At 42.1% G+C, this 22,376-nt stretch overlaps 1 protein-coding gene across 1 annotated transcript in view; it reads right to left on the minus strand.

Annotated features, from left to right (window-relative positions):
- The window catches only part of cenpf (centromere protein F), a 55,817-nt gene that overhangs the window by 22,582 nt on the left and 10,859 nt on the right, over nucleotides 1-22,376 (minus strand). Inside the window, exons 5-9 of the mRNA XM_067988917.1 lie at nucleotides 19,635-19,929; nucleotides 10,867-11,069; nucleotides 3,059-3,184; nucleotides 1,270-1,398; nucleotides 759-881 (exon numbers count right to left, since the gene is read on the minus strand). Of these exons, the coding sequence (XP_067845018.1) occupies nucleotides 759-881; nucleotides 1,270-1,398; nucleotides 3,059-3,184; nucleotides 10,867-11,069; nucleotides 19,635-19,929 (876 nt within the window). The remainder of the gene's footprint in view (nucleotides 1-758; nucleotides 882-1,269; nucleotides 1,399-3,058; nucleotides 3,185-10,866; nucleotides 11,070-19,634; nucleotides 19,930-22,376) is intronic.

Genomic DNA, 22,376 nt, shown 5'->3' on the forward strand with positions numbered 1-22,376 from the left:
GCCCATCTACCACTGAAACCTCCATCTATGCCTCAGTTACCTCCATGCTCTCCTGGTGAGCTTCCCATCCTTCACCTTCCGCAGCTCATCCAAAACTCTACTGTCTGTATCCTATTCCGCACCAAGTCCCGCTCTTCTATCACCCCTGTCCTCCATGACCTACACTGGCGCTCTCCCCCTATAGCTCAAATTTAGAATTTTCATCATTCCATAATATCACCCTTCCTTTCTCTATAACCTTCTCATGCCCTACAACTACCCCACCCCCTCCCCGCCAAACTCTCTGTTCCTGACTCAGCCTCTTGTACATCCCCTCTCCCTTCCCACCACTAGCAGCCATGCCTTCAGCCGCCTAGGCACTGCTCTAGAATTCCCTTTCTAAACACCCCCACTTCTTGACATCCTTTAAGACGCTCCATAAATCCACCTCTTAACAGTTCCTCCTCACACTTCCTAATCTGTCCTTTGGCTCAACATCTTATTTACCTCATACCTCAGTGAAGTGCCTTAGGATGGTTTCTACATTAAAGACTGTATATAAATGTTGTTGACATAGCAAGTAGATTAAATATCAGTGATTTTGCCTTTTCAGTGCAGTCTAGCCTCTATATACAAAACTGAGCATACGACCATATAACCAGGGAAAAAATAGCCAACACTTTTCTTTCACACAAAGCACCTGTTAAGTGATTTTTAAAAAAATGCAAAGTAGAACTGACTATTCTTCTAAAATACATTTTAAATTTATTAAATCTTACTTCAAGCTTTTTCTTCAGGTCATTTTCTTTTGTCTGATTTGCCTTTAGCATTTGGTCAGAACGACATAATTTCTGCCTGATTTCATCCAGTTCTCTTTCCAGTTTCTGTTTTTGTGCTGATACCTGTAACCAAGAAATATAATTTCAAATGTTACTTATTTCAATTTCTTGATCTCTTATTGCTCATAGGCAAAACTCAAATATTTTCTAACATTAGTACGTTGTTCTCCTACATTGGAAATAATGATAGCATATCTGAATAGAAACCTTAAAACCCAGACCTAAAAGACTCTGTGCACCAAAATGAAGAAATTTACTTGTCTGAATAACAGTTCACATTGGCTTTAATGTGTAACAAGTGGAATGCAACATTCAGAGGTTGGGTAAACTTAGTGCTTCAGAAATTGGACAACAGGAATCTAAATTTTTAACTAAGTGGATTAATTCAGATAATTCAATATTGCAAGTTGCGCCCATTAGTTACATCAATTTTGAGTCCAAAAATACATACTTTATCAATTTCCGACTGCAGAACATTGTAATCATTTTTAGCTTGTTGCAACTCCTGGTTCAGTTTATTTTTCATTTGGCTGAATTGTTGATCCAGGCTCTGCAGGGAGTGTTTCTGATGAGAAAGTTCCTGTACAATAGATAATTAGAGATTAAATACAAATACTTTATAATTTCAAAAATAATAGATTAGCAGGCAGCACAGTAGAAGATGTATGTTTGGAGTTCAAATGCTAAACATCCCAAGAGTGGCGGGGCATAGATTCAAGTCCACAATTCATATAGTTTTCTATCTCAACCATACTACTGTGAGGATAAATTAAACAGGTTACAAGCATCTTCACACAAATTAGGCCCTACAGCTGAATCTGCCTGCACGTCATTAACCTGCACATTTTCTATTTTCCCAAAAAGTCACAAAGGCTCAAGAGGTATGCAGTAACATACGGTGGTAGTTGCTGACCACCAACGCTTCGTAACATCTTTCCACTCTGACACAGAGAGGACTTTAAGACACCCCAAGTGACTAGGTGCAAGCGCAAGTCATGTGCAATTGTGTCATTATGCATGAAGGTAGCCTTTGAGGAACATTTTCATGAAATTTCTCATATACTACATGCACTCGCTTATAATCCTCACCCAAATATTTAAAACTATATCCCAATGCAAGATTATCTGCATCAAAAAAATACAAGGGCCGACTTTCCTACACAAGTGCTGTTTAGAGACAATGGGGATGATTTTAACCTGCTGAAATCGTTAATGTGGCCTCAAAATGGGATCGGTAGACTTATAGCCCTTTCTGTCCATCAAATTATCTGCCAGGTGGTGCAGAAGCCTGTAAACAACTTTCTCTTCCTTTAGCCTTTCTCTGACTGTGTCACTCTCTGTGGAGTGGCACAGAGACTCCAGTCACCACATTCTAGCAGTTTTGCAACAGAGCTAAGAATCAAACTCACAACCCACCACACCAAAGACCTGCAAGCTGGTACTTCAACACTTGCACCACCTTGTACCAGTGTTGTCCAATATCTTAGCTCCTAGCCACATGTGGCTAATTGGGAATGCTGATGTGGCAATTTTAATCAGTAAATAAAAAATGAGTAATAGACACCATCGTTGGGAATGTGATCGCAACACTCATCTTGTTTGTTAAGTAAATACACACGTGTTACATTTATCTGTATTGTACGTAATGCTTTTTCTACTAAAGTATGTGCGTGTGGCTGAAACAGTGTCACTGTAGCCACACCTGTGGTTAGTTAGCAATTTCTATTGGACAACACTGCCCAATACCACACATTTAAAATATTATTTCTCAACATTCATGTTTTTAGGACACCAAAAGTGCAGAAACATGAAAAACATCTCTACAGTTTTCAGACGCTTGGCTAAAAACAGAATTTAACTATATTTGGTGATGTATCATTTCAGCATTTGCCACAACTCAAGATTATGGGATTGGCAATCTTTGATAGTTCTTTCTCTTTATGGTCTCTACTAGTAATAGTATGCTTAGCTAAGGGTTGAATTTCTTCAGGGATTCTCCTGCTCCGCCACCATAACTTTGTTGAAAATCCCAAAGTTATGACAGAGGATGGGGAGAAGAACTGAGGAAATTCATCCCTGTGTCTCTGGATTTCAGGTCCCACGTGCCAGTTACATTGGACAATGATACACGGAAACTGCCTATTTTCACCATCAAACTATAATGTAATACATTTTTACTCAAAAAGGTTTTGATTACAATTAAGGCTAATGCAGTAGTACTGTAATTGTATTTTAATCACCTGTTGGAAGTCCTTTTCCTTGTCTTTCAACTTCTGCTCTAAGTTGCAACGTGTACTGTCAGCATTTTGCCTATAGCAGCTCAGTTCATCAGACACCTGCTTCAGTTTTTGCTCAACCATCACACACTAACAAAAAACAGAAAAGCACAAACATGACTTTTACATTATTCCTGAATCTATTCTGCCATAAGTATTGTACTTAACACAACAAAGAGCAAATCATTTCAAAAATGCTCAGATTCATAAATTCTAATGTGTCAAATATAGTTAAGATTTTTTTAAAATCTGGTATTTGTCACTTAGACAACACCAACTTGCATTTATATAGCACCTTTAAAGTAGTAAAACATCCCAAAGCGCTTCAGAACATTTTGGAGGGGGAGGGCGAACAGCCAGCTGTCGTGGTGCACATAGGCACCAACGATATAGGTAAAAAAGGGGATGAGGTCCTAAAAGCAGAATATAGGGAGTTAGGAGGTAAATTAAAAAATAGGACCTCAAAGGTAGTAATCTCAGGATTGCTGCCAGTGCCACGTGCTAGTCAGAGTAGAAATAGGAGGATATTTCAAATGAATACGTGGCTAGAGGAATGGTGCAAGGGGGAGGGATTCAAATTCCTGGGACACTGGAAACGGTTCTGGGGGAGGTGGGACCAGTACAAACCGGATGGTCTGCACCTGGGCAGGGCCGGGACCGCTGTCCGAGGAGGAGTGTTTGCTAGTGCTGTTGGGGAGGGTTTAAACTAAAGTGGCAGGGGGTTGGGAACCTGAGCAGGGAGAGAGAGGAAAGCGTAACAGGAAGGGACAGAAGGTATGGAGGAATAGGTAAAGTGTTAAAAAAGGAAAAAGCAGGAACTAAGCGTCACAAAACAGATTTGAAAGTTCTTTATCTGAATGCACGTAGCATTCGTAATAAAATGGACGAGTTAACGGCACAAATAACTACGTATGGGTATGATCTTGTGGCCATTACAGAAACATGGCTGCAGGGTGACAACGACTGGGAATTAAATATGCCAGGGTATTTAACAATCAGGAAGGACAGGCAGGAAGGAAGGGGAGGTGGGGTGGCTATGTTAATAAAGGAAGGAATCACTGTAATACAGAGAAATGATATTGGGACAAAGCATCAAGATAATGAAACAGTTTGGGTGGAGATAAGGAATAATAAGGGAAAAAAAACATTAGTGGGCGTAGTATATAGGCCTCCTAATAGTTGCAACTCTGCTGGAAGAAGTATTAATCAGGAGATAGTCGGGGCATGTAATAAGGGAACAGCCATAATTATGGGGGATTTTAATTATCATATTAACTGGACAAATCAAATTGGGCAGAGCAGCCTTGAGGACGAGTTCATTGAGTGCATCAGGGATGGATTTCTTGAGCAGTATGTAACTGATCCTACAAGGGGGCAGGCAACCTTGGACCTGGTCCTGTGTAATGAGTCAGGATTAATTAATAATGTCCTAGTTAAGGATCCCCTTGGAACGAGCGACCACAACATGGTTGAATTCCATATCCAATTAGAGGGTGAGAAGGTTGATTCTCAAACAAGCGTACTGAGCTTGAATAAAGGAGACTATGATGGTATGAGAGCGGAATTGATTAAAGTGGACTGGGAAAATAGATTAAAGGGTAAGACGGTACATGAGCAGTGGTGTTCATTTAGGGAGTTATTTTACAACTTTCAAAATAAATATATTCCACTGAGGAAAAAAGGGTGTAAAAGAAATGACAGCCATCCGTGGCTAAGTAAAGAAATCAAGGATAGTATCCGACTAAAAACAAGGACATATAAGGTAGCCAAACTTAGTGGGAGGATAGAAGATTGGGAATTCTTCAAAAGACAGCAAAAAGTAACTAAAGGATTGATTAAGAAAGGGAAGTTAGATTATGAAAAGAAATTAGCAAAAAATATAAAAACAGATAGCAAGAGTTTCTATAGTTATATAAAAAGAAAAAGGGTGGCTAAGGCAAACATAGGTCCCTTAGAGGATGAGACCGGGAAATTAATGGTGGGAAACATGGAGATGGCAAAAATGCTGAACAAATATTTTGTTTCAGTCTTTACAGTAGAGGACACTAAGAATATCCCAACACTGGACAAACAGGGGACTCTCGGGGGGGAGGAGCTAAATACGATTAAAATCACTCAGGAGATGGTACTCAGTAAAATAATGGGACTCAAGGCGGATAAATCCCCTGGACCTGATGGCTTCCATCCTAGGGTCTTGAGGGAAGTGGCAGTAGGGATTGTGGATGCTTTGGTGATAGTTTTCCAAAATTCCCTGGACTCAGGAGAGGTCCCGGCAGATTGGAAAACTGCTAATGTAACACCGTTATTTAAAAAGGGTAGTAGGCAGAAGGCTGGAAATTATAGGCCAGTTAGCTTAACATCTGTGGTGGGTAAAATTTTGGAGTCTATTATTAAGGAGACAGTAACGGAACATTTAGATAAGCATAATTTAATAGGACAAAGTCAGCATGGCTTTATGAAGGGGAAGTCATGTCTGACAAATTTGCTTGAGTTCTTCGAGGATATAACGTATAGGGTGGATAAAGGGGAACCAGTGGACATAGTGTATTTAGACTTCCAGAAGGCATTCGACAAGGTGCCACATAAAAGATTATTACTTAAGATAAAAAATCACGGGATTGGGGGTAATATTCTGGCATGGGTGGAGGATTGGTTATCGAACAGGAAGCAGAGAGTTGGGATAAATGGTTCATTTTCGGACTGGCAACCAGTAACCAGTGGTGTTCCACAGGGGTCGGTGCTGGGTCCCCAACTCTTTACAATCTATATTAACGATTTGGAGGAGGGGACCGAGTGCAACATATCAAAATTTGCAGATGATACAAAGATGGGAGGGAAAGTAGAGAGTGAGGAGGACATAAAAAACCTGCAAGGGGATATAGACAGGCTGGGTGAGTGGGCGGAGATTTGGCAGATGCAATATAATATTGGAAAATGTGAGGTTATGCACTTTGGCAGGAAAAATCAGAGAGCAAGTTATTTTCTTAATGGCGAGAGACTGGAAAGTACTGCAGTACAAAGGGATCTGGGGGTCCTAGTGCAAGAAAATCAAAAAGTTGGTATGCAGGTGCAGCAGGTGATCAAGAAAGCCAACGGAATGTTGGCTTTTATTGCTAGGGGGATAGAATATAAAAACAAGGAGGTATTGCTGCAGTTATATAAGGTATTGGTGAGACCGCACCTGGAATACTGCATACAGTTTTGGTCTCCATACTTAAGAAAAGACATACTTGCTCTCGAGGCAGTACAAAGAAGGTTCACTCGGTTAATCCCGGGGATGAGGGGGCGGACATATGAGGAGAGGTTGAGTAGATTGGGACTCTACTCATTGGAGTTCAGAAGAATGAGAGGCGATCTTATTGAAACATATAAGATTGTGAAGGGTCTTGATCGGGTGGATGCAGTAAGGATGTTCCCAAAGATGGGTGAAACTAGAACTAGGGGGCATAATCTTAGAATAAGGGGCTGCTCTTTCAAAACTGAGATGAGGAGAAACTTCTTCACTCAGAGGGTGGTAGGTCTGTGGAATTTGCTGCCCCAGGAAGCTGTGGAAGCTACATCATTAGATAAATTTAAAACAGAAATAGACAGTTTCCTAGAAGTAAAGGGAATTAGGGGTTATGGGGAGCGGGCAGGAAATTGGACATGAAGCTGAGTTCGGATCGGTCAATGCCCTGTGGGTGGCGGAGAGGGCCCAGGGGCAATGTGGCCGGGTCCTGCTCCGACTTCTTGTGTTCTTTAGATTTGTGGTTGGGATCAGATCAGCCATGATCTTATTGAATGGCGGAGCAGGCTCGAGGGGCCGATTGGCCTACTCCTGCTCCAATTTCTTATGTTCTTATGTTCACAGAAGCATTATCAAACAAAATTTGACACCAAACCACATAAGGAGATATTAGGACAGGTGACCAAAAGCTTGGTCAAAGAGTTAGGTTTTAAGGAGCTTCTTAAAGTAGGAGAGAGAGGTAGAGAGGCGGAGTGGTTTAGGGAGGCAATTCCAGAGCTTAGGGCTTAGGCAGCTGAAGCCACGGCCGCCAATGGTGAAGCGATTAAAATGGGGGATGTGCAAGAGGCAAGAATTGGAGGAGCGCATAGATCTTGGAGGGTTATAGGGCTGTAGGAGGTTAAAGAGATAGGGAGGGGCAAGGCCAAGGAGGGATTTAGAAACAAGGATGAGAATTTTACAATCGAGGTGTTCCCGGACTGGGAGCCAATGTAGGTCAGCAAGCACAGGGATGATGGGAGAACGGGACTTGGTGCGAGTTAGGATGAGTTTTCGATGAGCTCACGTTTCTGGAGGGTGGAAGATTGGAGGCCAGCCAGGAGACCTTTGAAATAGTCAAGTCTAGAGGTAACAAAAGCATGGATGAGCGTTTCAACAGATCAGCTAAGGTAGGCGTGGAGACGGGCGATGTTACGGAGGTAGAAGTAGGCGGTCTTGGCGATGGAGCGGATATGCAGTTGGGAGCTCATCTCAGGGTCAAATAGCATGTCAAGGTTGCGAATAGTTTGGTTCAGCCTCAGACACAGTGGACAGAGAGAGGGATGGAGTCAGTGGTGAGGGAACGGAGTTTGTGGTGCGGACCAAAGACAATGACTTCGGTCTTCCCAATATTTAGTTGGAGGAAACTTTTGCTCATCCAGTACTGGATGTCGGACAAGTAGTGTGACAAATGACAGAGAGTGGAGGGGTCGAGAGAGGTGGTGGTGAGGTAGAGCTGGGTGCCGTCAGCGTACATGTGGAACCTGACGTCGTCTTTTCGCACGATGTTGCCAAGGGGCAGCATGTAGATGAGAAATAGGAGGGGGCCAAGGATAGGTCCTTGGGGCACTCCAGAGGTAATGGTGCGAGAGCGGGAAGAGATGCCATTGCAGGTGATTCTCTGGCTATGACTGGATAGATAAGAACGGAACCAGGCGAGCGCAGTCCCACCCAGGGAGAGGAGAGGAATGGAGTTGGAGGAGGATGGTGCGATCAACCGTGTCAAAGGCTGCAGACAGGTCAAGAAGGATGAAGAGGGATAGTTTAACCATGGTCACAGTTACATAAGATGTCATTTGTGACTTTGATAAGGGTCGTTTCAATACTGTGACAGGGGCAGAAACCTGATTGAAGGGATTCAAACATGGAGTTGCAGGAAAGATGGGCACGGATTTGGGAGGCGACAACACGTTCAAGGACTTTGGAGAGAAAAGGGAGGTTGAAGATGGGGCGATAGTTTGCAGTGACAGAGAAGTCGAAGGTGGTTTTTTTGAGGAGCGAGGTGATGACGGGAGATTTGAAGGGGAGGATGATCGTACCCGAGGTGAGGGAGCCGTTAATAATATCAGCTAACATGGGGGCGAGGAAGGGAAGTTGGGTGGTCAGCAGTTTGATCAGAACAGACCAAAAGGATAGTTATATCAGTTTCACAACTGTACGCTCAGATGCAGCTTATGTCCTGTAAAATTAGGACACGAAAATGTTTTTGCACTTCTGGTCAAATGAATCCTCTATTCTTAATTCAAGACTATGTGTCCATGGATAGAACTTTTATTGAAGATTAACTTGTCAATTCTGAATGCTAGACTGCTTCCTTTACTCCATTTAACAGTTCTGCCTTGTTTTTAAGTCGAGAGTAAGTAGACAAGCTGCTCCAGACTTATGACAATGCTGATACGTGATCACTTGCTAAGAGTTACACAAGAGCTGCTAAGGATGATTTACCTGTTGATTTTTTTATACCTCCTCATGGAAAACATCTGGTCTTCACTTACTTTACCCCATTTTCTGGATATTACAGCTGAAATCATGAACTCATCATGTAAAGAATCACAGCTGCAAAGTTATATCTTACCGCACTGCCAACAGTGTTTGCAGTAAAATAGGGGACAGGTAGAGGGATACCCTCTGTGCAATGTCCCCTTTTATCTTTTTTTAAAAAAAGAGTAGATGAGAAAAAGAGAGTACTTTACACCCCTAACTTCTCATTCAAAAATATTTTTAAAACTCATGGATCTCCATGACACAGCTTACAGGGCCTCATCCATTCATCCCCTGCTCTAGCCCTGACACCCACTCAGTCCTCACTCACCATTACTCAAGGCCCCAAAGCATTTAGAGATGCGAGAGGAGAAAGGGGCCACACAAGACAAGCACTCAGAATAGGCCCACTTGGACTAGGAGTTTAGCTCGAACATTGGAGGCAGACCTGTCAGAACAAGATGATCAGGATGACCAGGAGTCACTGTTAGGATTGAGCAGGATGCAAGACTGGAAAAAAAGCTAGCTAAGTGGCTAGGCGTGTCGTGCAGAGCAGAAATGGACCAAGTTGCTATCCTTTTGCAGCTTTAATCACAAAGAATTTGTTATAGACCAGGAAGTTCAGGGAGAGTAATAGCAGCAGCTATAAGCCTTAGGCTGGTGAGGTCAAGACAGGAACAGGGCTGGACAGAGACAAGTTTAGTGGCCATTACTTGAAGACATTCTGCCTATCCAGTCCCATGAATTCAATGACCCAATTGAATCTTTGGAAGAGTAATAGTAGCATGGATTACTTGATTACCATGTATCAGAGGGCTAAAGGTAACAGACTAAATGAACTAATCAGATGAAAAGGACACAAACTCAACATTATTATATGGAAATGAAGCCCTCTTAAAGAGGTACTATGTCAATCCAACAAAAGTGACCCAGTTAAAATAAAGACATAAACCTCACCTACATTGAATATTAAAAACCTCCTTTCCATACAAGCAGGAAATAAATGTATATAATGTTAACACCCAGATAAAATTATGCCTTCAAGTTTATTAGCAGTGCATTGTAAGATAAATGAAAACATCTTGAGTTTGGGGTCACAACATCATCTTGCATTATGCAATGTTTATTTTCATTTTTAGCATCTCTTTTTAACCTTATATTTTCTCCCTTTTTATGTTTTCATGTATCATGTACCATTCCCAAAACAAAAAGGTACATCTGCAATTGGCTTAAGCCTGTACTGTTCAAGCTGTCACCAAAGTGGTTGAAGAGTAGCACAAGGCAACTTCCCATCCCATTTTTTCTTTCACCCTATAGGGCAGAGTCCCTTCTCTGCTCAGTACTTGTCCCTACTGCATGGCCAAAAATTCACAATATGGAAAAGACTTGCACATGACCATGCGTATTACAACAATGTTGATTTTTATTTATGAATTTTTAGAAAGTCCAGGAAATATTACTCATTTAAGTTCCACTCCTTCTTCTCGACTAGGATCCATGTCTTTAATCACAGGGGGACAAGGTTCTGGATGTCTAATTTTAACAGTAGTCTAATACCAGCAAGCAGCAGTACACCTTGCTATAAAACAGTTTGTCTACTGTGGATGGAGGTACCCAGTTTCCAGCTTAGTTTTAAAAATGGAAACAAGTTTCCATTGTTATTGGGAAACAAAAATTAAGACCATTAATTAGAGGGTGGATCCAATTAAATGTAGTTATGTTGCAGTTTCCAGATACTTAAGCAGCCTACACTATCTCGTGCAAGGAAAACAAATGTGGTTGCTGGCATGAAACCAACAAACTCATGAAATAAAATATAAACAGACTTAATAACAACTGAGTTTCAAAAAAGCATGTTACAAAGAGTATTGTATAAAGTTATTCCAAAAACCGCACACTGGACAGATTTTTGAAAAGTGAAAAAACTTCAACTGATTAGTCACATTACAATCACAGAATATATCGGTGTCCAAGTCTGAAAAGCTGGAAAATTATGAACTGAAGAGTGAATTAATTCCTCCTACTGTACCTTAGTACTGGTTTGTTCATACTGCGCTGTCACCTTGGTCAATTCATCTCTGCACTTATTCAGGTTGCGTTCTTTCTCTGAAAGATCTGCTTTAGCTTTCTCAAACTGGAACTGAATTTCATGTAGCTTGTTCATATGATTTTTAATTTCTTTCTCCTGAGCTTGAAGTCGAAATTCCAGATCCAAAACTTTAGTTTGCAGTTCTTCAAAAAAAAATGAACATTTCATCAGTACTATAAATTAGATACTGCTATAGTACAGTAACTAATCATTTACTCAGCTGAAACATTATTAAACTACTTTATTGAAGACCAATATAATGGCTGACCAATATAATAATACCAATATAATTGTGTCAAGAATACAGAGTATTTAAGTAAATAGCAGGTAATGCTACATATCCATTAAAATACATAAATAAAAATGATCAATTTGTATTACTTTATTGTACACTTTTAAGAGATGGGGAGGGACATTCATGAGCATGCTGTAATCTTGTGAAGAAAATTTAGGGATTCCTCATACATTTAACTAGTAGATTTAATCCAATTTAGCATAACTAAATTATTCACTCAATTTCAGTTACCAGCACTTCGTTTTTTTTTTAAAAAGCCATAGGAGAAAAGAGGGAGGTGTAGATTTACAGCAGTACAAACATTAATAATTTGGAAAATACACTTTATTTACTGCATCATGACTTTTTAGAATTGGGTGAGCTATCACACTGCTCTTCGACTTCTGGAGCCTGCATTCAGAGCCTGTCCAGACTGATGGGATGAGTCTTTTTTCTCTCTCTGTTATAATGATCTTCTGTGGAGTGAGTTCCGGCATCTCGACCCATATCTTAGTGGATACAAGGCTTTAAGACAAAAATCGATTCTAACTGGGACTAATATTTATATATATGTGTGGGAAGTAAAAGGATTCACACTGATACAGTACAGGGTGTCCTTCTAAAGTTAGGTTCAAGGCACATTATTGGGGTAGAATAAATGAGCTTAATACTGCAGCTGGCTATGCTGTAACTGACTTGAGAATACTTGGTGCCAATAACAGGTGACAAATTGGAGAACACTGAAGCACAGTCTTTTGCAAGACACCACCAAGATTGAAATTTATGTAGATTTGCATAGAGTGTATAGCACAAAAACAGGCCATTCGGCCCAAGTGTTTGGCCCTATGCCAGCGTTTATGCTCCATATGAGCCTCCTTCCACCCCTCTTCAACTAACCCTATCAGCATATCCTTCTATTCCTTTCTCCCTCATGTGCTTATCTAGCATCCCCTTAAATGTATCTATGCTATTCACCTCAACTACAGCTGGTGGCAACGTGTTCCACATTCTTACCACTCTTTGAGTAAAGAAGTTTCTCCTGAATTCCCTAGTCACTAATGAATCTCCTGGACCTTATCAAACCCTTTCATAATCATAAGGCCCTCCATGAGATCATCCCTCAGCCTTCTCTTCTGGAGGAAAGAAGAGCCCCAGCCTGTTCAGCCTTTCCTGATAAGCATATCCTCTCAGTTCTGGGATGACCCATGTGAATCTTTTTTGCATTTTCTCCAATGCCTCTATATCTTTTATATAATAGAGACCAGAACTGTGCATAGTATTCCAAGTGTGGTCTAACCAAGGTTCTACACAAATTTAACATAACGTCTGTGCTTTTCAATTCTATCCCTCTAGAAATGAACCCCAGTGCTTGGTTTGCTTTTTAAAAAATGGCCTTATTAACTTGTATCGCTAGTTTGAGTGATTTGTGTATCTGTACCCCTCGATCCCTTTGCTCCTCTACCCAATTTAAGACATTTATTATCCAAAATGCACCACCTCATACTAATCTATATTCATAGTATCATCATACATTACAGCACAGAAAGAAGCCATTCAGCCCATCGTGCCTGTGCCGGCTCTTTGAAAGAGCTATCCAATTAGCCCCACTCCCTCGCTTTTTCCCCCTAGCCCTGCAAGTCTTTTCCCTTCAAGTATTTATCCAATTCCCTTTTGAAAGTTATGACTGAATCTGCTTCCACCACCCTTTCAGGCAGTGGATTCAAGATCATAACAATTCTGCGTAAAAAAATGTTTCCTCATGTTCCTCTGGTTCTTTTGCAAATCACCTTAAATCTGTGCCCTCTGGTTACCCAATGGAAACCGTTTTTCCTTATTTGCTCTATCAAAGCCATTCATGGTTTTGAACACCTTGATCAAATCTCCTCTTAACCATCTCTGCTCCAAGGAGAACAACTCCAGCTCCTCCACATAACTGAAGTCCCTCATCTGTGGTACCATTCTAGTAAATCTCTTCTGCACGCTCTCTAAGGCCTTGACATCTTTCCTTACGTGTAGTGCCCAGAATTGTACACAGTACTCCAGCTGCAGCCTAACTGATGTTTTAGAAAGGTTTAGCATAACTTCATTGCTTTTGTACTCTATGGGGGTTATATTGGATAACTCCCGAAAAAGGGCGCTGGGATCACGGTGCGCCATTAACCCGCGCCTGTTGGTTGCAATACAGGCAGCATGCAACATTCGTGCTGCCTGATGATTTCTACGATTTCTACACTGTTGAGCGGCTGCACACACCAGCAGGAGGCCCCCGATATCGGGAGCGACTAGCACCACTTAAAGGCAGCCGGCACCTCTTGAAGGGGAGGTGCACTGTGACTGCAGGAAGTGCTTTAAGTCCATTGGGAAGTAAATCTGTGCTGGACTATAGTGAAGAATGGTAATAATGGGAACTCTGGAATTTTTAATGAGCAACAACTTGGCAGCTCAAAGTTTGCAGGTCTCTTATATTTTCAAAATATAAAAGATACGGGTCTGAATGGAAATTAGAAATCACAAACGTAAAACACAGATGCAGGTCTAATCCTAGTCTTTAAAAACTGTTGTTTTATTTTAAAATATTGAATAAAGGTTTCACAAAACTACATCCCACGACCTCCAATCTGCAGGTCAGACCCCACCAAACTGTGTTTGTGCCGGGCCAACGAGAGTGTGCAGCAAGGTTCTCTGATGATGCACTAGAGGCCTTGGTGCAAGAGGTGGACAGAAGGAGGGGTATCCTATATCCGCAGGGGTGGGGGGTGCAAGAAGCCCTCCAGACATATGCTCCCGAGGGATTGGGAGGCAGTAGGGGACGAGATCAATGCCAGCAGTATAGCACCACGAACATGGATGCAGTGCAGGAAGAAGTTCAATGGTTTAACATGAGTTGGCAAGGTGCATGAGTTCAAGTTTCAAGTGGCATCTCCTACCAACTGCACCACTAGGGTCATCTGCTGCTCCACACTCTACACCCCCCCATCACCCACCTACCAACAAACTCTTTCAAACAGATGCTTCCTCTCACCCTCACACATTATCACTGTTGCAAGCCACACACCAACTCATAAGTCACACACACTGGCAGCTATTCAACCACGACAACCACATCACCCAAACATCTTGCAGGACACTCACCGACACACTTCCCACTTTCCTGCAGAAGGTGGCACATAACAGGAGGAAGCAAGTGGCAGTGGCTCCATAGAACATGAACTTGCTGTCATCTCTCAGGATGACTGCATTCCTGTCCCGCTCCTACCACTCCGCCAGTGCCCTTGCTGTTGCCCGTCAGCTAGCCAGCGCACTCCCTGTAGAGTATTGAAACTTTATTATAGGAACAGGAGTAGGCCATTTAGCCCCTCGAGCCTGTTCAGTCATTCAATGAGATAATGGCTGATCTGTGACCTAACTCCATATACCTGCATTAACCAAAGGTAGTAAGGGATATGGGGCTAACAACAATCTATCAATCTCAGATTTAAAATTAACAATTGAGCTAGCATCAACTGCCGTTTGCGGAAGAGAGTTCCAAACTTCTACCACCCTTTGCATATAGAAGTGTTCCCAAACTTCACTCCTGAAAGTCATAGCTCTAATTTTTAGGCTATGTCCCCTAGATCTAGTATTCAAGTATAGGAGACCTCCAAAAACAGTAATCCAGCAACTAACCTGTAACTCCTGCATGATGCCTTTATATAGGGCTGGTTGGGGAGGGGTGGGGGGTGTCCTGCATACCATTTAAGACCTGTTCAGCTGTGAGAGGTTAAGACAGCGCGTTGGCTGGAGTGTGGAGTACCAAAATAGCAGCGGTCCCTTCAAATCAGCTTTGCACACTGATTTACATCATAAACTCCCTACTCTACATGCTGCTGGCATTCATTAGATGCAACCACCTTTACCAAGATGGCGTCCTGTGCACGTCACATCGGAAGAGTGTGGGTGCACCTCGGATGACATTTTCCGGGTTTAGATGTCTGCATAGCGCCTACAGAATGGGCGCTACGCAGCCCAATTTAGCCCCCCATGCCTCTATTAAAGCCCAGGATCCATTTACTTTTTTAAAAAAAAAAGCCTTCTCAACTTGTCCTGCCACCTTCAAAGTCTTGTGTACATACCCCCCCTCCCCAGGTCTCTGTTCCTGTACCCTCTTTAAAATTGTACCATTTAGTTTATATTGCCTCTCCTCATTCTTCCTACCAAAATGTATCACTTCACACTTCTCTGCGTTAAATTTCATCTGCCATGTGTCAGCCCATTTCACCAGTCTGTCCATATCCTCCACATTGTTTACTACATTTGAATTTCGTGTCATCGGCAAACTTTGAAATTATACCCTGTATACCCAAGTCCAGGTTATTAATGTATATCAAAAAGAGCAATGGTCCTAATATCAACCTCTGGGGAACACCACGGTATACTTCCCTCCATTTTGATAAACAACCGTTCACCACTGCTCTCTGCTTTCTATCTCTCTGTGCACAAAGGTTCACCAGACTGATTCCTGGGATGGCAGGATTGTTGTATGAGGAGAGATAGAGTAAACTAGGCCTGTATTCTTTAGAGTTTAGAAGAATGAGAAGTGATCTCATTGAAACATACAAAATTCTTACAGGGCTCGACCGGGTAGATGCAGGGTGGACATTTCCCCTGGCTGGGGAGTCTAGAACCAAGGGTCACAGTGTCAGAACGAGGGGTAGGCCATTTAGGATTGAGATGAGGAGAAATTTTTCACTCAGAGGGTGGTGAATCTTTGGAATTTTTTTTTTTGTTCAAGGGGTGTGGGCGTCGCTGGCAAGGCCGGCATTTATTGCCCATCCCTAATTGCCCTCGAGAAGGTGGTGGTGAGCCGCCTTCTTGAACCGCTGCAGTCCGTGTGGTGACGGTTCTCCCACAGTGCTGTTAGGAAGGGAGTTCCAGGATTTTGACCCAGCGACAATGAAGGAACGGCGATATATTTCCAAGTCGGGATGGTGTGTGACTTGGAGGGGAACGTGCAGGTGGTGTTGTTCCCATGCGCCTGCTGCCCTTGTCCTTGTCCTTCTAGGTGGTAGAGGTCGCGGGTTTGGGAGGTGCTGTCGAAGAAGCCTTGGCGAGTTGCTGCAGTGCATCCTGTGGATGGTGCACACTGCAGCCACAGTCCACCGGTGGTGAAGGGAGTGAATGTTTAGGGTGGTGGATGGGGTGCCAATCAAGCGGGCTGCTTTATCTTGGATGGTGTCGGGCTTCTTGAGTGTTGTTGGAGCTGCACTCATCCAGGCAAGTGGAGAGTATTCCATCACACTCCTGACTTGTGCCTTGTAGATGGTGGAAAGGCTTTGGGGAGTCAGCAGGTGAGTCACTCGCCGCAGAATACCCAGCCTCTGACCTGCTCTCGTAGCCACAGTATTTATATGGCTGGTCCAGTTAAGTTTCTGGTCAATGGTGACCCCCAGGATGTTGATGGTGGGGGATTCGGCGATGGTAATGCCATTGAATGTCAAGGGGAGGTGGTTAGACTCTCTCTTGTTGGAGATGGTCATTGCCTGGCACTTATCTGGCACGAATGTTACTTGCCACTTATCAGCCCAAGCCTGGATGTTGTCCAGGTCTTGCTGCATGCAGGCTCGGACTGCTTCATTATCTGAGGGGTTGCGAATGGAACTGAACACTGTGCAGTCATCAGCGAACATCCCCATTTCTGACCTTATGATGGAGGGAAGGTCATTGATGAAGCAGCTGAAGATGGTTGGGCCTAGGACACTGCCCTGAGGAACTCCTGCAGCAATGCCCTGGGGCTGAGATGATTGGCCTCCAACAACCACTACCATCTTCCTTTGTGCTAGGTATGACTCCAGCCACTGGAGAGTTTTCCCCCTGATTCCCATTGACTTCAATTTTACTAGGGCTCCTTGGTGCCACACTCGGTCAAATGCTGCCTTGATGTCAAGGGCAGTCACTCTCACCTCACCTCTGGAATTCAGCTCTTTTGTCCATGTTTGGACCAAGGCTGTAATGAGGTCTGGAGCCGAGTGGTCCTGGCGGAACCCAAACTGAGCATCGGTGAGCAGGTTATTGGTGAGTAAGTGCCGCTTGATAGCACTGTCGACGACACCTTCCATCACTTTGCTGATGATTGAGAGTAGACTGATGGAGCTGTGGAGGCTCAGTCATTGAGTACATTCAAAACAGAGATCAATAGATTTCTAGATATTAAAGACATCAAGGGATATGGAGACAGTACAGGAAAATGGCAATGAGGTAGAAGATCAGCCATGATCTTGTTGAATGGCGGTGCAGGCTCGAGGGGCCGGATGGCCTAATCCTGCTTCTATTTCTTATGTTATGTTCTTGGCCAATTTTGTATCCACGCTGCCACTGTCCCTTTAATCCCATGGGCTTTAATTTTGCTAGCAAGTCTATTATGTGGTACTTCATCAAATGCCTTTTTGAAAGTCAATATACACATCAAACGCACTACGCTCTTCAATCTTCTCCGCTACTTCATCAAAGAACTACATCAAGTTAGTCAAACACGATTTTCCTATAACAAATTCGTGCTGACTTTCATTTATTAGCCCATACTTTTCCATGTGCCAATTAACTTTGTCTTGAATTATTGTCTCTAAAGGTTTCCTCACCACCAGCGTTAGGCTGACTGGCCTGTAATTGCCAGGTTTATCCCTCTCCCCTTTTTTGAACAGGGGTGTAATATTTGCAATCCTCTAGTCCTCTGACACCGCCCCCAAATTAATTTGTGAATTACACGCCCATTCTGCAAGTTTATTAAGGTGTTTTTATATTTTGTCGCATTCTTCCTCAGTATTAACTATATCCCCCAATTTGGTATCGTTCGCAAATTTTGAAATTGTACTTCCAATTTCCAAGTCCAAATCGTTGATGCAAATTGTGAACAACAGTGGTCCCAGCAACGATCCCTATGGAACACCACTTCCCACCTTTTACCAATCTGATAAGCTACCTTTAACCCCATCTCTATTTTCTGTTTTGTGGCCAGCTACTTGTCCCGACTCCACATGCTCCGACCTTAGTCTGGAGTTTACAATGCGGTACCTTATTGAATGCCTTTAAAAAAAAAATACATTATATCTACTGCATTACCGTTGTCTACTCTTTGTTACTTCATCAAAGAATTCAATAAGGTTGGTCAAGCATGACCTTCCCTTTTGAAATCTGTGCCAACTACTCTATTATATTTTTGATTTCTAGGTGTTTTTCTATTACATCTTTGAGCAAAAATTCCATTATCTTTCCTACCACCGACAGTAAGCTAACTGGTCTATAGTTCCCTGGACTTGTTCTATCTCCCTTTTTAAGTATAGGAATAACATTAGCTATCTGCCTGTCCTCTGGCACTATTCCCTTTTCTAATGAACTTTTATATGCATGTAATAGTGCCTCCGCTATCTCTTCCCTAACTTCTTTAAATACACATGGCTGCAATCCATTCGGACCAGGGGTTTATCAATTATCTCCCTCCTTTCTATCTTAAATGTCCATATCTTTTTTAATCTCTTCTTCTAATGTCTTGTCCACCTGATTAGTATCCCAGGCAAATACACAGAGGCAAAGTAACTATTCAATATTTCTGCCATTTTGTTGTCATTACCTTAGAGTTTATGTTGTACATCCTGTAGTGGCCCTTTCCCTGTCCTGATTTTTCTTTTTTTAATTTATGTGTCCGTAGAATAATTTACTATTTCTTTTTATATTCCTTGATAATTTAATTTCATAGCTCCTCTTTGCTTTCCAAATCGTCTTTTTTTTTTACTTCTTTCCTAATCTCTTCGTATTCTCTTTTGTCATCCTTTCCCTTATTGTCTATGTACTTCTTGTATAACTTTCTCTTCAGTTTCAATTTTACCCTTATCGCTATTCATCCATGGTGTTTCATTAGCTAGTTTGTTCTTGTTTTTTAGCAGAATATATTTCATCTGAACTCTATTGGACATCTTTTTAAATATTTCCCATTGTTGTTCTATCGCTGTCTGTCAATTTTTTTTCCCAGTTTACCGTCCCTAGTTCTATTCTCATCCCCTCAAAATTAGCTTTTTTCCAATCTATTACTTTGGTCTTTGTCTTACTTATATCTTTCTCAGTCATTACTTTAAACCTAATTATGTTATGATTGCTATTGCCTACATATTTCCCTATGCTTATTTCTCTTATCTACTCTGGTTCATTTCCCATTACTAGATCTGATAGTGATTCCTCTCTGGTTGGGCTTTTTACATACTGGATAAGAAAGCAGTCCTAAACACACTGTAAAAACTCCCTTTTCCCCTTTCCCTATCTCTTCTTGAGCAAGAGAGAAGGGTAAATCGAGAAGTATTGTTAGGGAGATGGGTATAATATCTGCTTGTATGCTGCAAATAGTCCAAAATGATTATTCTCAAATGATTAGTTATGAGAAATTGTTATTCTTTGGTCACTACAATACCCTGATTTTGTGATTTCAGTTGTTCCTCCTGCTTGGAGCTGTCCGTACTGTTATTAAACCAGCCTGTAGAACGTGTGGACTTTTGCAGTGACTTGGAGCAATACTTGAAGGGAGTTTCTTCCTGTTCCCATTCAATGTTCATGGCAACACCCCTCTTCAATGGGGTCTCCAGTGAATGGGAGGCTTGTTGACTTGGAGTCTGATCTTGTTGCCAAGGAAAGACAGAAGAAGAGGATTGCTTCCGTGCAATATTACGATGGTTAATGGTGCTATGAGGCTGTGTTTGGTTGATCAACTGCAAAATTGTAAAAACTTAATTCAAAAAGGAGTTTTGCAACAAAAGTTCCACTGCAACAATGTGCTTTATCCTAAATTGAGAACATCCCTACCCTATCAGCGTAAGATCTTCTATTTCCACAAGAGTCATCCTTCGATCTTCTCAGAGCAAGACTGTCAATTTAATACCAAATTTGAAGAGATGTGTATTGGGGACTCATTTGGAACTGGTTTGTGACTTTCATGTGGCACCAACAGTCAACTGATTACAGTCAACAGAGATTCAAACCCAGGTCCCAAAAGAGACAGGACAGTGTGCTAACCAATTGTACCATCCAGGTTAGCAGGGGAAGGTAATATATATGATACCAAAACAACTAGCATTTATATGGTGCCTTTAACATGGAAAAATGTCCCACAGTGCTTCACAAAGGTGTAACCAATGGACACCAAGCCAAAGGAGATTAGATGGAATGACTAAAACCTTGGTTAAAGAGGTGGGTTTTAAAGGGGGTCTTAAAGATGGAGAGGGAGGTGGAGAGGAAGAGGGGTTAGGGAGGGAATTCCAGAGCATGAGTCAAACAAGGAGCTTCAGGAAAGAGAGGCACAGATTTGAGTTGATATCACATTCAAGGACATTGGAGAGGAAAGGGAGGTTGGAGATGGGGTAGTAGTTTGCAAGGACAGATGGGTCGAGGGTGGGTTTTTTGAGGAGGGGGGATGTTTTTAAAGGAATGACGGACAGTACAGAGGAGAGGGAACCATTTAAAATGTCAGTTAACATGGAGGCCAGGAAGGAAAGTTGGGTGGTCAACGGTTTAGTGGGAATAGGGTCAATGGAGCAGAAGGTAGGTCTCATGGACAAAATAAGCTCAAAGGAGGGAGATGAGAGAGAAACTAGAGATACAGGGGTTCAAGCCTTGGGCAGCAAGGGGAAGGAGGGAAAGCAGCAGAGGCACCTGAACAGATAGTCTCAATGTTGGTGACAAAGAAATCCATGAGCTCCTTGCACTTGTTGGAGGTAAGAGGAGATGGATTTAAGGAGACAGTCGATAGCGGAGAAAAGAAGCCTCATCCCAAGTGTTTCCCTTTTCTTAAACAGGTTTTAGTTTTAAGAAACTGGAATTTTATTGATTTTTTGGGGTGCATAGCACCAGCAGAATCATGTTAGCATCTCCGCTGTATTAGAGGATAATTGATATGACGCTACATACTAATCGCTGACTATGCTGCTTTTGTGCCACCTATTTGGAAGTGTGCAAGAATGGTGTGCATTAACTGAATCCATTAATTTCTTTCCCTGTAAGGAAGTACCTTGCAGCTGAATCTCCCTGATGGCAAAGCAGAGATCAGAACCCATCATACAAGAAACCATGAATATGAACCTACATTCTCCCATGCCATGGTACCAAAAGATTTTTTTTTAAATAGTTGGAAGTAAACCAGAAAGCAGTGTTTGTGAAAAACACAATTTAAATACAGCTAACTTTTCTCCAAAAACCCAGCTACAAATCTGGCCTCTTCACATTCTGGATTGCTTAGGGAAGTCTAGTGTATTGCATGGATGCAGTTCATGGCTTGGTGTGGGGCAGGGGTGGAGGAGAGGAGAAAGGGGAAAGAAACAGAAAGGATGTACAAGTATTAATTGCAGCATGTGAGAAAGTTGGTGTTGCAATCATAAGTCACAAAAAGAGATGTATCATATGCGAAGGAAGCAATTCTGAAGAGTAACCATACAGATGGGTACATGGAGGAGAGGAGAAGAGCAAGCCCTTGATAAAAATAAGGTGATTTTTCCTCCTTTTAAATTCATTATCAAATTATTTGAATCCATCATTCAAAAGCTAAAGAAAATTAAAATCAGACTGGAGTTTTTTGAGGATGTACCTGGTAGAATAGATAAGGGAGAACCAATGGATGTGGTTTATTTGGATTTTCAGAAAGCCTTTGATAAAGTCCCATATAAGAGGTTAGTGTGCAAAATTAAAGCATATGGGTTTGGTGGTAATATACTGGCATGGATTGAAAATTGGTTAACAGACAGGAAACAGAGAATAGGAATAAATGGGTCTTTTTCGGGGTGGCAGGCAGTGACTAGTGGGGTACTGCAGGGATCAGTGCTTGAGCCCCAGCTATTCACAATATATATCAATGATTTGGATGAGGGAACCAAATGTAATATTTCCAAGTTTGCTGACGACACAAAACTAGGTGGGATCATGAGATGAGGAGGATGCAAAGAGGCTTCAAGATGATTTAGACAAGTTGAGTGAGTGGGCAAATATATGACAGATGCAGTATAATGTGGATAAATGTGAAGTTATCCACTTCGGAAGGAAAAACAGAAAGGCAGAGTATTATTTAAATGGTGATAGATTGGGAATTGTTGATGTACAAAAGGGACCTGGGTGTCTTTGTACACCAGTCACTGAAAGCAAATATGCAGGTGCAGCAAGCAGTTAGAAA

Source organism: Heptranchias perlo, chromosome 8 (genome assembly GCF_035084215.1).
Source record: "Heptranchias perlo isolate sHepPer1 chromosome 8, sHepPer1.hap1, whole genome shotgun sequence".
Lineage (NCBI taxonomy): Eukaryota > Metazoa > Chordata > Chondrichthyes > Hexanchiformes > Hexanchidae > Heptranchias > Heptranchias perlo.